Genomic DNA, 13934 nt, shown 5'->3' with positions numbered 1-13934 from the left:
ACTCATATGGCCTAGGCGCATGTGCCATAATTTGGTGACATCTTTATCATGAATAGAAGATGAAACAGCTGCTGATCCTGTCACTACAGATCCTTGCAAGATATACAAACTACCAACACGGTTAGCTTTTAATAAGGTAAGGGCACCTTTAGATACTTTTAGTACTCCACCTTCAGCTGAATACTTGCACCCAAGTGATTCGAGGGTGCCAAGAGAAATTAGATTCCGCTTTAAGTCAGGAATAAAGCGAACTTTGGAAAGAGTCCTAACAATGCCATCATGAGTCTTGATCTGAATGGTACCAATTCCTGCAATCTTGCATTGGGTATCATTACCCATTAAGACAATACCACTATCAACAGGTTCAAGAGTGGTAAATAAGTCCTTATAAGGACACATGTGAAAAGTACATCCAGAATCAAGAATCCACTCATCTTTGCTCCTCTTATCAGAAGAGACAGAGAACATAACATCACCATCGGAATCAGTTTCAATATTAGCAGCTTCAGCAGGTTGTTTATTTTTCTCTTGTTTTTCTTGTTTCTTTTTCAAGATAAAACAATTAGAGATATCATGCCCATATTTCTTGCAATAGTGACAGGTTTTGTTGGATTTACGCCCTCTAGATTTGGATCTGCTCTTCTTGTTACTGGTACTCCCTTTTTCTTGAGTTCTACCTCTGACACTTAATCCCTCACCCTTGTCCTCAGAATGAATATCAAGATCAAACTTTTCCTTAGACAATAAATTAGATTTAACATCTTCAAAGGATAAGGTATCATTGTTGCTATACAACATAATTTCTTTAAAGTGTTTATAGGTAGAAGGTAAAGAGACAACCAACAAAACAGCTTTATCTTCATCATCGATTTTAATATCGATATTTTCCAGATCCATAATAATAGAGTTAAATTCATCAAGATGAGATTGAATAGGAGTACCTTCGATCATACGGAGTGTGTATAGTCGTTCTTTGAGACGAAGTTTGTTTGCGAGACTTTTAGTCATATATAGAGATTCCAACTTTAACCACAAAGCAGCAGCGGTGGTTTCGTTGGCTACTTCACGGAGAACCTCCTTAGACAAACATAATTGGATTGCTGAAAGCGCCTTTTCAGACAATTCGTCCCATTGCTCATCTGTCATGGAATCCAGTTTTTCTGACTTTCCATATAAAGCTTTCCTTAATCCGTTCTGGATAAGAACGGCTCTCATTTGGACTTTCCAAATAGAAAAGCTAATTTTGCCGTCAAACTTCTCAATGTCAAATTTGGTGACTGTAGACATCTTGAATCTCCAATTGAACAAGCAGCTCTGATACCACTTGTTATGAAATCAGCGTGATACGGAAGCGCTGGATCGCGTCAATTGGAGATAATGAGAAGGAAGTAGAGAGACAAAAATATTGACACACAATATTTACGTGGAAAACTCCAAATTTGGAGAAAAACCACGGAAGAACGAGAGCAAAATTATTTCACTATGTAAAAAGGAGAGTACAAGAAAGTTCTCTAATATGATGAGAACAGAAAGTTAATAAATCCCCAATAATATGAAGACTTAAAACAAAAATGATCTCTCAAATTTTCTGACTAAAAATACTCTCTCAAATGGAACTAGAAAGATATTAAGATGAGTAAAAAACTCTCCTTTTTCTCTCAACTTCGGTGTGTATTGTGGTGAGCAATGAGTGCCTTTTATAGGCAAAGAATGCACCGAGAATCAAGCAACAAATGAAGAAAATGTGTGTGAACACAATATGTTGTATTCAAAGAAAGCTGCACCGAGTTTGGCTTGAAAATTTGAGCCATCGAAAGTTGGAAAGTTGGCACCGCAACTTTTGACCAACAGTTTTCGGTTGTGGAGGCATTACATAAGATAGGTCGAGACCACTACGCAACCTATGAATAGAAAACAGTTTCCATTTTAGACAATCTGGAGGACATGGTAAGGCTAAATCAGCTTGCTTTTTTAATTGAACCACCTTTTAGTTTTGACTTTTAATTATAATAACTTTTTTTTTTTATTTTCTATAAAACGGAATATGGATTGGCACCCATATATTATGAAGATGCTGTCTACTCAGCTCCATTTCCAGATACCTCGCAGGACACGTTTATCACTATTGTTTTGCTTTAACTTTGTGGAACATCATCTTCCACATCTTTTAGCTAGACAATTTGAGGTGCTTGAGGGGTTGAATCTGGATGACATTAGAAATTCTCTTGAATTGATCACTTTCAAGAGTAATAGGAGTAAAAATGACTCAAACCTTTTAAAGCATTTTGAAAAAGAACTCTTAATATGGAATAGTAGGCTATTTGTTGAGAGGTGTTGCATGTCCAGTCATGGTTCGCCACCTTCTAACCCAAACCAGGGGACTGCTATGGAGCCCAAAAAGACAAGGATGAGGCGCTGGTTAGGTTATGTTTCGCCTGTTAATGAATTGAGAAAAAGGCCTATCAAAGCACCACAAGGCAGCGAAGGGTTGAAGGTATGAACAGCAGGCTATTCATTCCTTTGTTTTTTTTATTTATTTATAATTTAGGCATAACACGCGTGGTGCAACTATGTTGTTTCTTCTGTTTTTCAGCTGCGGCGAAAGTGACGGAAAATATCTCAAATGCAACCTCTACTCCTGCTTTGATGGATTAATATGTGTTAATTTTCAAGTATCTGTTTCTATAATTTAATACTTTTACACATTTGGTATATATGATCATGGTGGAGGGAGAAATTTCATTCTTATCTTGGAAGAGTAAAGTCCAACACATATTAGCTTCTACTTCTTACAATGGGACCCCTGGTGAGGAAGAAATTTAATGTATTATCTTTTTTATATTCCGTTCTTAATGTTGTATGTCTGGTGTACTACTATAGACATTCTGGTTTGGTATCTTACTATTCTGAAAGGATTTTATAGATAAATAATGCATGCCCAATTATTGAGCCATAGAAGTATTTGAATTACAACAGATTAATGACCTTGGTTGAATTACAACAAATTAAATAATGCATGCTGTGTGGGGTTTCTGGTTGTACAATTATTCCAAATGATTTGATTCAAGGAGCTGCAATTTCCTTTAGATCTTCAGTTGAAACAGGTAACATTGTGTTAGTAAACAGAATTCATTAACCATTTATAGTTAGCATTGTCTAGGAGGAAGAATAAGGAAGTGTAGTTTCAGTTTTATTCTGGAGCTGTTTCTCCAACTAATTTCTGCATTAGTTCATTACTTTATAATTTAATCCATTTAACTTGAAAATATAAATAATTGGGTGAAACAGTATATCAATATTTAAAAATTAAATTAAATTAATAACTTATTAATTTTATAATGATGCAACAAATAGCCTACTATTTTACTTATAAAAGACAAAAAAGAGACGAACAATTTTAATCTATTGACATGATGCTGAATTGGATTTAATAGATTAATTTACTGTAAAATAGAAAATTACGTTTGTTATCTTACCTTCTTCGAATAGAAAATTATTTTCTATAAAGTATACTTGTGAAAAATATAACTATTTACATGAGGTTTGATAATTTTCAATCTAATTTTGACGATTAATTTAAAAATTAATTATCTTATATCACACAATCGTATATATGTTTTTACATTAGACGATTGTAAGGAGTAACTTAAGAGATTTGAAATATATCCCTTTTCAAAAGTCAGGATTCGAATCCCTCTTTACTAACAAATTGAATATTCATAATTTTCAATTTTCATGTTAAATTCATATATAAAAAATTATATATATACTTGCTTCAAAATTATCTTGAATTCGTTACCAAAAAAATTTAAATAAACACTAGGAAACTCACAATTTGTTTGTTTAATTTTTTTTAAAAGCGTTTTTTTAAATAAAATAAATATTTTACCCTTTTTGATATGTTTATCTATTCTTTTTTTTTTAAATAATTTTTTACTTGTTTTTTCAAAAATAACTCCTTAAAGAATTATTATTTTTTATATATAAAAGCAATTGTTTAGAAATATTTCTTTTTTAAATTAAAAAAGAAAAACTCATTATCCCTTATATCATTCTTGTTAATTACAATATAATATGAGTGTTTTTATTTTTCAATAAATTATATAAACATTTTTAATACATGTATTTTATTTTTCTAAATTCACACTGATTCTTTAATTATTTAAAAGAAACATTATATTAACAATTTAGACATCACATTTTATATATATATATATATATATATATATATATATAAAAGGTAATGAAATGATGAGATTATTTTATGAAGGTTATTTTTATAAAATTATTAAACAAGTTTTATTTTTTGTCATTCCAAAAATATCTCTCTAACATTAAAAATATATGTGTGTTTTATAAGTTATTAATTTTTCTCTTATTTTATTAATGTAAAATTTATTTGTATCCTAATATAAAAAGTGTATTTTCCTCCTCACTTTTCCCAAAAGACAAGAGGCTAAAGTTAGGGGCAAAATTAAGAAAGCTCATCTATTAATCCTATTTTATTGTTTCTCTTGTTTGAGTGGCTTTTAATTTAGTGAATTTTGAAGTTAACCATGAGATATTAGAAATGGTCATATTCTTTAATATTTTAATAAATAAGGTCATTAACATTTAACATAGTATTATAATAGACTTTTGAAAAATATAAGCAATCCGTACCCGAAGACCGTTGTGTTGTGAAGAGAAAGAGATACGTTCCGTGGAAGGTTGAATCTGTATGAAGGTTGAACAGAAAGCGAAGCAATCGGAAACCCCAAAACGCGGCGTTTTAAACGATCAAGACAGTAGTAACATGGCCGAAGCATGTACCTCGGAGGATCACAACCATAACCATATTCCCATCGAAATTGTGAGCGACGACGAAATGGCTTTCATTGAAGCTGCACTTGCTTTCGCTTCCACTCGTTCTTTCTCTGCAATTCGTTCTTCTTCTTCTTCTTCTTCTTCGCCACCACACTTTCACTCAAACGCCTTATCCGTCACCCTCGTGTCCAATGCCAAAAGAAGGTTATCAAGTGGCAGCAGTGACATCGAGGACTTACCTGCCCACAAGAAAAAATCCAATCTTTTTGACTCCTTTCTTCGCCGCTTCAGGAAGAAACGGGGTTTGTCCGTCACTGATCTTACAGCTACGGTATAATTTTTCATTTTTTTCTTATTGGGTTGTCGCCATCTGTTCCTATTGCCTTAGATTTTCTGTGAAATTTATTTAGTTTATTTATGTTATTGTGTTGTGATAGGAATGGTGCCCTAAACAAATGGAATTTTCTCTCCTTCTTGGACGGCGAAAGGTCAATCAAGCAATGAGAGCTGGCATTGCTCGCCATGCAAAGCTTGAAGAAGAGGTCATATCTTGTTACCTCATTGATTCAACTTCATACTTCACCCATCTTACATTACATCACATGGTCATCTTTTACTTGTTATTGTTAGTGTGAAGAGTTTAGTTTTGATATATTGTCGGTGTATTTATACTCTACTGATCAAGGGAGGGTCGCCGTAGTACTCTCATTATCGATTTCTGCTGTGTTAAAATAATGTTTGGTTGTCAAAAGTCATATCTCGTGAGCGTATAAAAGTTTTTGATTGTCAATTTTAGGGTTCTTTGTGGGCCATGTCCATGGATCACCAAAACAAAAATACACTATTGATTTGAATTCACCTTAGATATGATTTTAAAGTAATTATTACAAAAGTTAATAATCTCGGCATAGACAATAAAAAACTGTTATACTATCTGTGTATTGTTATTAAATTTAGATTCTAACATAAATCTCCCAATCAATTCAAACCTAACTCAGGTTTTATTTTTTGGCTATAAAAAGAACTCAAAAGTTGAAGCCGGATGACATATTTCTATAGCTATCGGATGTTGTCTGAGGACTTTAAGATGTTGAAATGTTACTATTATTGTGAATAAGCTATCATCTGATGGTATTTCTGTATTTTTTGAGCAATTGATGCATGAGCACCTGCCTATTAGGCACTACCAATGAAAAGCTCAAGATGACTGTTGTTTTAATGTTATCTTTATTTTTTTTATTGGTTGTACCTATTAGGAATTACTATCTTTATATAGCTTCTTGTGTTTTGCATTTCCAGTGTTTAAACCTCAAGTGCTTCTTCAAATAATTTGGCCCAAAGGGGATTGACTCGTGATAGTGTTGATGTGCAGGTTATAAAACGGGTGGAAGTGAAGGTCAAATCACAAGAAGATCGTTGGGCCCTGAAGTTTCTTAATTTTATAAATGGTGTAAATCAATTATTATTTGAAGGATTGACTCGTGAACTGCCAATGTAAGTTAATGAAATTGTATGAATTAATCTGTAGGTTCTCATAGGTTTTGATAAACCAGAAGTAGGTTGCGAATGTGTAGTTCTAATATAACAGCCATAAACTTGTTCTTTTCTGATATAACTTTTTGGATCTTAAAGGGGGGAGAACTTAAATTTGGCAAATGGCATGATAATCAAGCCTAACATACATTTTAGACTGTGTTGGATTGAGCCTGTTGTGTAGTGATTGTTATGACCTACATCCACTGCCTATTTAGAAATGATGGAAGGAGCACTAAATTATGATTTGCTTTGATAACTGATTAGAAATATTACATTTTGAAAGGAAATGGTAATTTTTCATTTTATTTTAATGGATATAGAAAAGAATGCAAAGTCCTCTAGATAGGATATGAATCAAGGTAGTTATCTACTTATCTGCATTCCCTAAAAGAATAGGAAATTTCCCTTGTCTTATCACAATTTTTCTAGGACTTAGGATTTGAAACCTCTTTTGAGTTTTGACTCTCAAAAGTTACATACAGTAGAAAACTTGGTTTAGGTTCCTATTGAAATCTCTTTAAGTTGTTACTACTTATTAAGTTATGCGTTGAATTATGCTCCCTTTTTTTATTTGTTTCTACCTATTAAATTGACAAATCTGCTATTATATTTTATAGTGAATTAAGCTTTTAATGTTACTGGTTACATTTTAGATTTCAGAGAATATAGAATTTATTTGAAATTTACCCAATGTCTTCATTGCTGGGATTTGGAGCAGTTTTGATCATGATGGACTATTCTTACTTCTGATATCAGAATAGGTTTTGCAGAAGATATATGGATGGTGGGAGTGATTGATGAGATTCGGATGCCATTAACTGAAAATCACCATAATCCAATACTAATTGACACAAAGACTCGTGCTCGAGATACACTTCCTGCTGAACCACAACGAAGAAATGGAAGGTTCACTTATTCTTCTGCCATTTATTTCATTCTGATGGATGTGGTATTGCATGCTAATGCATTTGATAGAATCATTATGGTGCTCTTACTTTTTGCAGGCTTCAGTTGATGTGCTACAAGTATTTGTGGGACAATTTAGTTGCTGATGATTTCCCTTCCGAAAAATTCTTCACTTATTTTGGCTTAAACCCTCAATATAATCTATGTCAAGATCTGAAAGTGATAAGTTCTGACTCTGGATTTTCAGCTTCGGTAAGTACAGGATATATTGAGTTGCTTATAATGTTCTCAAAGTCACTGTAATTTTATTCTCTTTCGTTTCAGGAATTGTGATAAGTTAGGTGGTTATGCTATGCTGCATTTTTACAAAATTGTTCTTTCATAAACCAAGTATTGAATAAATTACTGATCATCCTTTTGAGGACAATTATACTATAGCACTGCTTGATTTGAGTGTATCTTGGTCAAAGCAGTGTTTCCTCTAGAAATATGCATTGTAAAGTTTCCATGAAGCATTTAATTTTTTCCACAATCAAAGTTAAACTTTTTTACACTATCATAATATTCTTCCATAAAAGTTTCAGCTGATTTGCGAGTGAAGCATGACTTGTACATAATTTTCTTTCCTATTTTTATTATTGTCAAATGCAGACCCTGGATGATGTGGTGAGATATTACAGAAATACATGCAGGATGCTGGCCCCTGCTCATGATCAACTCTTATTGAGGTATCCATCTTGGAGCCAGAGGCTCATGTGCTTAATTTGTGTTTTTATTGATTGCCAAAGTTGTTCTGGACAATAACAGGACCTAATGATAGCTTTCAACAAAGTGGCTTTTAGATGGAATAGTTACAATATTCATCACCCTTCAATTTGAATTTCTAAAGAAATCTATCACTGCCTTTCCCAGGTGGGTGAACCACCTAAACACACACTAGCACAAGTTGCATATCTTGAGTAAAAACTTGAAATGTTGAACCAATTTTTTTGAAGACAAGGAAAAGTGATAAGTCATGTTGATAAATTTATCAGTCAGAATGAATAGCAGTTGGATTGCACTAAATGGCTTTTATATTTGAAGTTTGATTTTGTAAGGACATGGTTGTGTTTGCTTCATGTCATATCAGATATGAGTATCAGAAAGATCATTCGCTGCTTGGTGAAGATAAATTTGCATATGATTCTGTTTGGGTAAAGAATCAAATTCATTATTGTCTTGAGTTCTGGCTGGGAGAACGAGAAGCCACTTGTACTCCTGAGGAAGAGCGCTGGAAATGTGGATTCTGTCAATTTAAAACTGTCTGTCCGGCATACACTGATAGCAAAGGAGCAGTTTCCCCTAAAAGCAATGATTCAAATATCAAAGAAGGGGATATATCCAAATGCTGACTCTCTAATGTTATTGTTTGCTGCATCAATAACGGTGAAAGCCTTCATTAAGAAAAGCGTGATATTTAATCAGAGCTTATCATAGGCCTAAATAGGTTTACGCTAAGAATTATTTTATTCATTTATCAAAATGTACTGTTGTTGTAACCACATGTCCATTATTTTTCCAACTATCTATTCCATCCCATCTTGTATAAAATAGAAATTTGATTTGTAGTTGGAACATTTTTGTAAACATTGTATTCATCCTTTCAAAGGATAAGCAAGCCACAAAACATACCTTGCACTTATCTACAGGACAATTCATTAACTTCGTTGGTACCACTCACTTTCTCATGTGCGCTATAGGGTATGTAAGGCTTTAAATTTTAATTTCTTATGACAATTTCACCGTCAAATCTACAGGATACGTCTGTGAATGTTTCATCATGTTTAGTGTACAAAGCCAGGAAAAAGGAAAAACCTGTTTATTTTATGCTAATATGGTCAATAACTCTTAACTCGTCATATATCTAGCTCTGTATGAAGGTAAAAGTTTCTTTCAGCAATAACAGGACAATTACCAAAGTAACACCTTGAGGATATGGTGGCTCTCTGGCAAATTAATATTGTTAACTACAAGTATACCACGACCAAAGGCAGAAAAAAAAATTGTACACTATAACGAGTGTGAAAAGCAGATTGGAAAGTTGAGAGTAAAAAAAAATAGACTCGAGTCTTGTAAGCATATTAGTTAGGATTCGGTTTCTAGTTGTATATAAGAAAAGCCTTGTTAGATTAAAAAAAAAAATAGTCTATTTATTCAAAAGAAAAAAAAAGCATAATTTTTGGTCCTCATTTGAGAAATTTTTTGTCACACAAACTCATAAGAAAAAAAATCATAAATGATGAATTAAAATATATGTAAATTTTAGCTAATATTATTAATTTAATTGAAATCTTATTTTTAATTACCATTATTTTTATTTCAAGTTTCAATAAAGGATAATTTTAAAAAAATTAAAATGAGATCAATAAAAATAAATAATATTTACTAACTTTCTTTGTTAACGCTTAAATTAATCAATTTTATTTATATTTGCTGGAGGGAGAAGTAAAAAGAGCGAAACCGTAGACATGCAATTCGGGAGAATTTGGGAAAGACTACAGATATCTTAAAACCACCTATGATATCTTTTCCTTTTGTTATAGAAATGCAAGCGGTTCACCTTTGTTAAAGAACTAGTCTAATCAGAAGGTCCAAAACATCCCCTTGCATAAGGAAAATGTGAAAAGGAAATGAAAGAAATAACATGAAAAATGAAAACAATACTCTATTGATTGTACCAAGTTGCCATCGGAAAATACAGTGCCCCTAGAAATATAGAACTACATTATTATTTCGCCACAATAGATTATGCTATTGGCTCCACAAAGTTTAAGGCATTAGAACAAAAATCTGAGTGAAAAAACCAGCATGTTCCAAAAATCAAAGAACATAGACTTTCATACTCTATGGACTAATAGAGCTTACACGGCCATATCGGTGGGCATAACATTAATTGGAAACAATACTTCCAACTTTGAGCTTGTCAGCAGCTAAGACGTACGAAACAGGGACCACCTGTTTTGATGAATCATGCGAGATTTCTTCTTCGCCAATAGATTGATCATCTTTTCGTTCTGCCTCAATTAGCTTGTGCTTGCTCATCCCAGAGTACATTTTTCTTCTGACCTCCTTTTGTGCTTCCCTTTCAGATAGTTTCAAATCTTTAAAGTCCTGTTCAAACTTTGCTTCATCCTCGGCTGAAAAGAATACAACCTCCTTATTGCCAAGCTCTTCATACAACTTCTCAATCTTTGCCTTCCAAAGGATGCCCATTTCAGTGTCCATCTTGCGATAAGGAGTTTTCAGCAAGTACTCATCAATCCCACCTGCCTTGTCTATGCATCGCAGGGCATGGGTGGTGACTTTAACACGAACATGGCGATCTAGGATATAACTGAAGAGCCGCTTTTCCTGGACATTAGGTTTCCAAGTTCTCCTTGTCCTGTCAAAACCATTAGAGAAAGAACAAGTTCTCATCAATACTTCTTTCAATGTTTCTTTCTTTCATTTCTTTAACATAATTAAAAGGTAAAAGAACTTCTTACATAAAATTGAGCAACCAACAGACAACATTTAAGTTCTGCATTATGTTGTGATCACTAAACAAACAAAGAGATTCTTTCGGTAATTATCCTGAAATTACGGTGATAAACAAGATCATGCAAGAGAAATCACACATACTGCAAGCAGAACTTTTGGGATCCATATCCAGTGTAACAAACATAGGCAACTGATAAACAGGACATGTACTGACATTATTAGAACTAACCATCAACAAAGTACTGTTTTTATTATTTAACATACAAGACTACAGAATCGAGAAAACTGATTTTCTAACAATGTTAATAGACATGAACAATGACAGGAACGGACCAATAAGTACAGTTTAGAACTCAATCAGAATTATGACCACATTCAAGGGGTCCATTGAAGAAAATTTATCTAGCTTTGGTCGCACTTGAAGAGTCCAAGAAATTGACAGTTTAAACTAATGATTGCGACCTGCTTCCATGGAAAATGGAATTTCCATAATTCAACATGCATAAGATTCCAATCACTGAATAAGTGCAGAGGCAACTTGCAAACTAACCATCTCTCTTACCGATCCTACTTTTAGGAATCCAAAGATGATTAGCTCCTAGACTTTTCCAATTTTGAATCCAGAACATTAATCCTATTAATCCTTAATCTTATACCGTTAAGAATTTTAACAAAGAAGGGATAATGCAAATGCAATAGAGGTAGAAAGAACAAACAAATAAGGAAAAAGAGAGAGAACAGGTCTGGGGACTGCCTCTGCCAGCAAAACCAGCCACCCACTTAGCGAGGGCAAGCAAGTCAAACAGGCCTCCCATGCAAAGGAAAGAGGATTGGAAATCAGTAGGGGGAAACAGAAAGAATCAAAGAACTGAGTCAGTAGATGCGGGCCACTGAGCTGAAACAAACTGAGACCATCATCAGTTCATCACTATTCAATCCATACTAAACTTCAATTAGCCAAGGGCTTGTTTGTATAACTTCTCTCATTTTAGCTTATCTGAAAGTTAATTTTAACTTACGGAGAAACTTTTCTCATTTTTCTTTCTTATTTCCTTTTCCTGAAAGTACTTATAAAGAAGTTTATCCAAACAAACTCTAAATTCATTTCAAAAGTAACTTAACACAGTTACTAAACAATAGAAGCTGTAAAAATAGATCTAACACCAGTGGCTACTGCATGAAACTTTCACCACTACTCCTATAAGAAGTAACAAACACCAAAATAAAAATAAAAAAATGGATGAAGTGGATACAAACTTGTTACCGCCATCTTCACTGACACGATTTCCGAACTGAATATGTCGCCCGGCGAAGAGACCGCGTTTGGCGCGATTCATGACAACCTTGCTTCGAGGTATGCATTTCTCCAACGATTCCTTTTCCCTTCGACTCAAACCCTTCTCTCCCACTGTCTTCAGAATTTTCTTCATCATCTCTTTCCCTCTGAACGCCATTTTCCTTATCACTCTACGATGAGAAAAACACTTTAGTCAGATTGAAAAGCTTCAAAGATATTAAAACTCAGGGATTGCATCAGAGTGTTTTCGATTGAGGGAATTTTAAATTTCGGTCATTTGAAAATCTTCGACAACAGCGTGCGTATAGAAATGAGGAAGGACGCGAACTAATGAAAGAATGGGAGAGCAAGAGTGAATGAGATAACGAATTTACACGTTAGGTTGCTGAAGAGAGTGCCGCCGCCGTCGCCACCGAGCGCCACCACCGTCACTTGGAGTGTAATTGGACAGGGGAAAACAAGGGAAAGAATGAAACTTGTAACCTGGACTGGAACGGCACCGTATTAGGCAAAGCTTCCCGCACCATATTATGACCCGAGTCGAGTTCCGTGAAAAAAAAAAAAAAAATTGTCTAATAGTATTTCCTTTGAGTTAAAATTGGAGGAATACTATCGGATACTTTCTACTTCTATATTTATTTAAAAAATTAAAATAAAGCAATAAAAATAATTAAATTAATTAATTAATATTTATTGATTCAATTGATATTGTGATTGATTTTGAAGTTTGAAGATATTGAGTTAAATAAAAATATTATTTTTTAATAATAAAAAGATATAATCATTTATCAAATAAAAAAATAAAGATGATTATTAAAAAGAATATTTATTTTATATATTAGTATAAATTTTTTATTATTTATTAAATTTTATTCAAATTATAAAATAAGAACAAGTCTCGTTAAAAAAATATAAAAAAAATTACAAAAATATTATTTTTAATAAATTTCAACTATTAATTAAAAAAAATGTATTGTTAACATTTTTCTTTTAATTTTGGGATGCAATCCAAACATATTTGATAAAGAAATACTTATAACAGAGAAAATAAATGCATAAGGCTACATTTAATCTGTTTTTTAGTTTAAAATAAACTTACAAGTAAAATATAATTTATTTAATACTTATTTGTTTTTAACTTAAAAGAGAGAAAGAGCTAAGTGATAAAAATAGAAGAGAAATGAAATGGTGAAAAGAGAAAGAGATGAAAAAGAAAAAAATTATTTTTACTTTGATTGAGCCTCCGAATGCGTGTGACGAAATTCATTCTGAATGATTAAAATAATAATTTAAATTATAAAATATTAAATTAAATAATTATTTTATAATAAATTTATTAAAAATATTGATATTTTAACGTTTCGAACGAATACGATTCAGAGAATGTATCATCACTCTTCTCTAAAAATTCATTCGCCTACTTTTTTTAGGTTACCTTTCTGAAATTAAGTTCCTTAAATTTTAAGAACCTTTTCAAAAATGTTGAGGCAATTTCTTCTTTAAAAAGAAGAAAAAAAAATCAACAAAAAACAAAGTCATGCATTCACATTTTTTAAAATTTAAATCTTCACAAATTTAAAAATCTTAAAAGTAATTATTACTTATTAATGGCATTACACACACCTAAATATATTTTTGAATAATAGTTGATGCGATGAGATTAAATACATTTAGTGTCATTACTAATTTATGGAGATTTTAAAAAAAGATTATACGGATTAAAACTTAAAAGAAATTTATGAAGACTAAAACTAAATTTAACGATATTTATAGGAATTTGAAATATATTTAAACTTAATTTTACGAAGTAATGTATCTTTGGTTTGAGATATGTGGCATATTACTAATTTAGTACAAATTCTACTATGAA

At 32.4% G+C, this 13934-nt stretch overlaps 2 protein-coding genes across 5 annotated transcripts; one reads left to right on the top strand and one right to left on the bottom strand.

Moving 5' to 3' along the window:
* The first annotated feature begins 1921 nt into the window (after positions 1-1921).
* LOC109798650 (exonuclease V-like protein) lies at positions 1922-8960 on the top strand. 3 transcript variants are annotated; one of them, XM_020358996.3, is made up of 9 exons: positions 1922-2494; positions 2594-2806; positions 4653-5137; positions 5244-5348; positions 6179-6300; positions 7099-7248; positions 7347-7500; positions 7900-7976; positions 8378-8960. In XM_020358996.3, exons 3-9 carry the CDS (start codon positions 4721-4723, stop codon positions 8637-8639), a joined length of 1287 nt encoding a protein of 428 aa, XP_020214585.1. In that variant the 5' UTR covers positions 1922-2494; positions 2594-2806; positions 4653-4720; the 3' UTR covers positions 8640-8960. The 3 variants fall into 3 exon arrangements, with proteins under 3 accessions (XP_020214585.1, XP_020214583.1, XP_020214584.1); XM_020358994.3 differs by having other exon boundaries at positions 4635-5137; XM_020358995.3 differs by having other exon boundaries at positions 4624-5137.
* Positions 8961-9927: 967 nt separating this feature from the next.
* Positions 9928-12598, bottom strand: LOC109798665 (Ribosomal L28 family). 2 transcript variants are annotated; one of them, XM_083061270.1, is made up of 4 exons: positions 12439-12598; positions 12025-12234; positions 10773-10826; positions 9928-10669 (listed from the first exon to the last, which is right to left on the bottom strand). In XM_083061270.1, exons 2-4 carry the CDS (start codon positions 12219-12221, stop codon positions 10177-10179), a joined length of 744 nt encoding a protein of 247 aa, XP_082917396.1. In that variant the 5' UTR covers positions 12222-12234; positions 12439-12598; the 3' UTR covers positions 9928-10176. The 2 variants fall into 2 exon arrangements, with proteins under 2 accessions (XP_082917396.1, XP_020214602.2); XM_020359013.3 differs by lacking the exon at positions 10773-10826.
* Between the last annotated feature and the right edge of the window lie 1336 nt (positions 12599-13934).

This window comes from Cajanus cajan, chromosome 8 (assembly GCF_000230855.2).
Source record: "Cajanus cajan strain Asha chromosome 8, NIPB_CcT2T_4, whole genome shotgun sequence".
Lineage (NCBI taxonomy): Eukaryota > Viridiplantae > Streptophyta > Magnoliopsida > Fabales > Fabaceae > Cajanus > Cajanus cajan.
This window is presented reverse-complemented; position numbering and strand designations above follow the sequence as displayed.

Bases quoted from the DNA above. Each gene is read 5' to 3' on its own strand.
- LOC109798650 (XM_020358996.3), top strand. From the start codon at position 4,721: ATGAAGGTTGAACAGAAAGCGAAGCAATCGGAAACCCCAAAACGCGGC. The intron at 5,138-5,243 runs GTATAATTTTTC...GTGTTGTGATAG, and splicing joins TCACTGATCTTACAGCTACG to GAATGGTGCCCTAAACAAAT. The intron at 7,977-8,377 runs GTATCCATCTTG...ATGTCATATCAG, and splicing joins CATGATCAACTCTTATTGAG to ATATGAGTATCAGAAAGATC.
- LOC109798665 (XM_083061270.1), bottom strand. From the start codon at position 12,221: ATGGCGTTCAGAGGGAAAGAGATGATGAAGAAAATTCTGAAGACAGTG. The intron at 10,827-12,024 runs GTTTGTATCCAC...TTGTTTGTTTAG, and splicing joins AGTGAAGATGGCGGTAACAA to TGATCACAACATAATGCAGA. The intron at 10,670-10,772 runs GTAAGAAGTTCT...TGGTTTTGACAG, and splicing joins TGTTGGTTGCTCAATTTTAT to GACAAGGAGAACTTGGAAAC.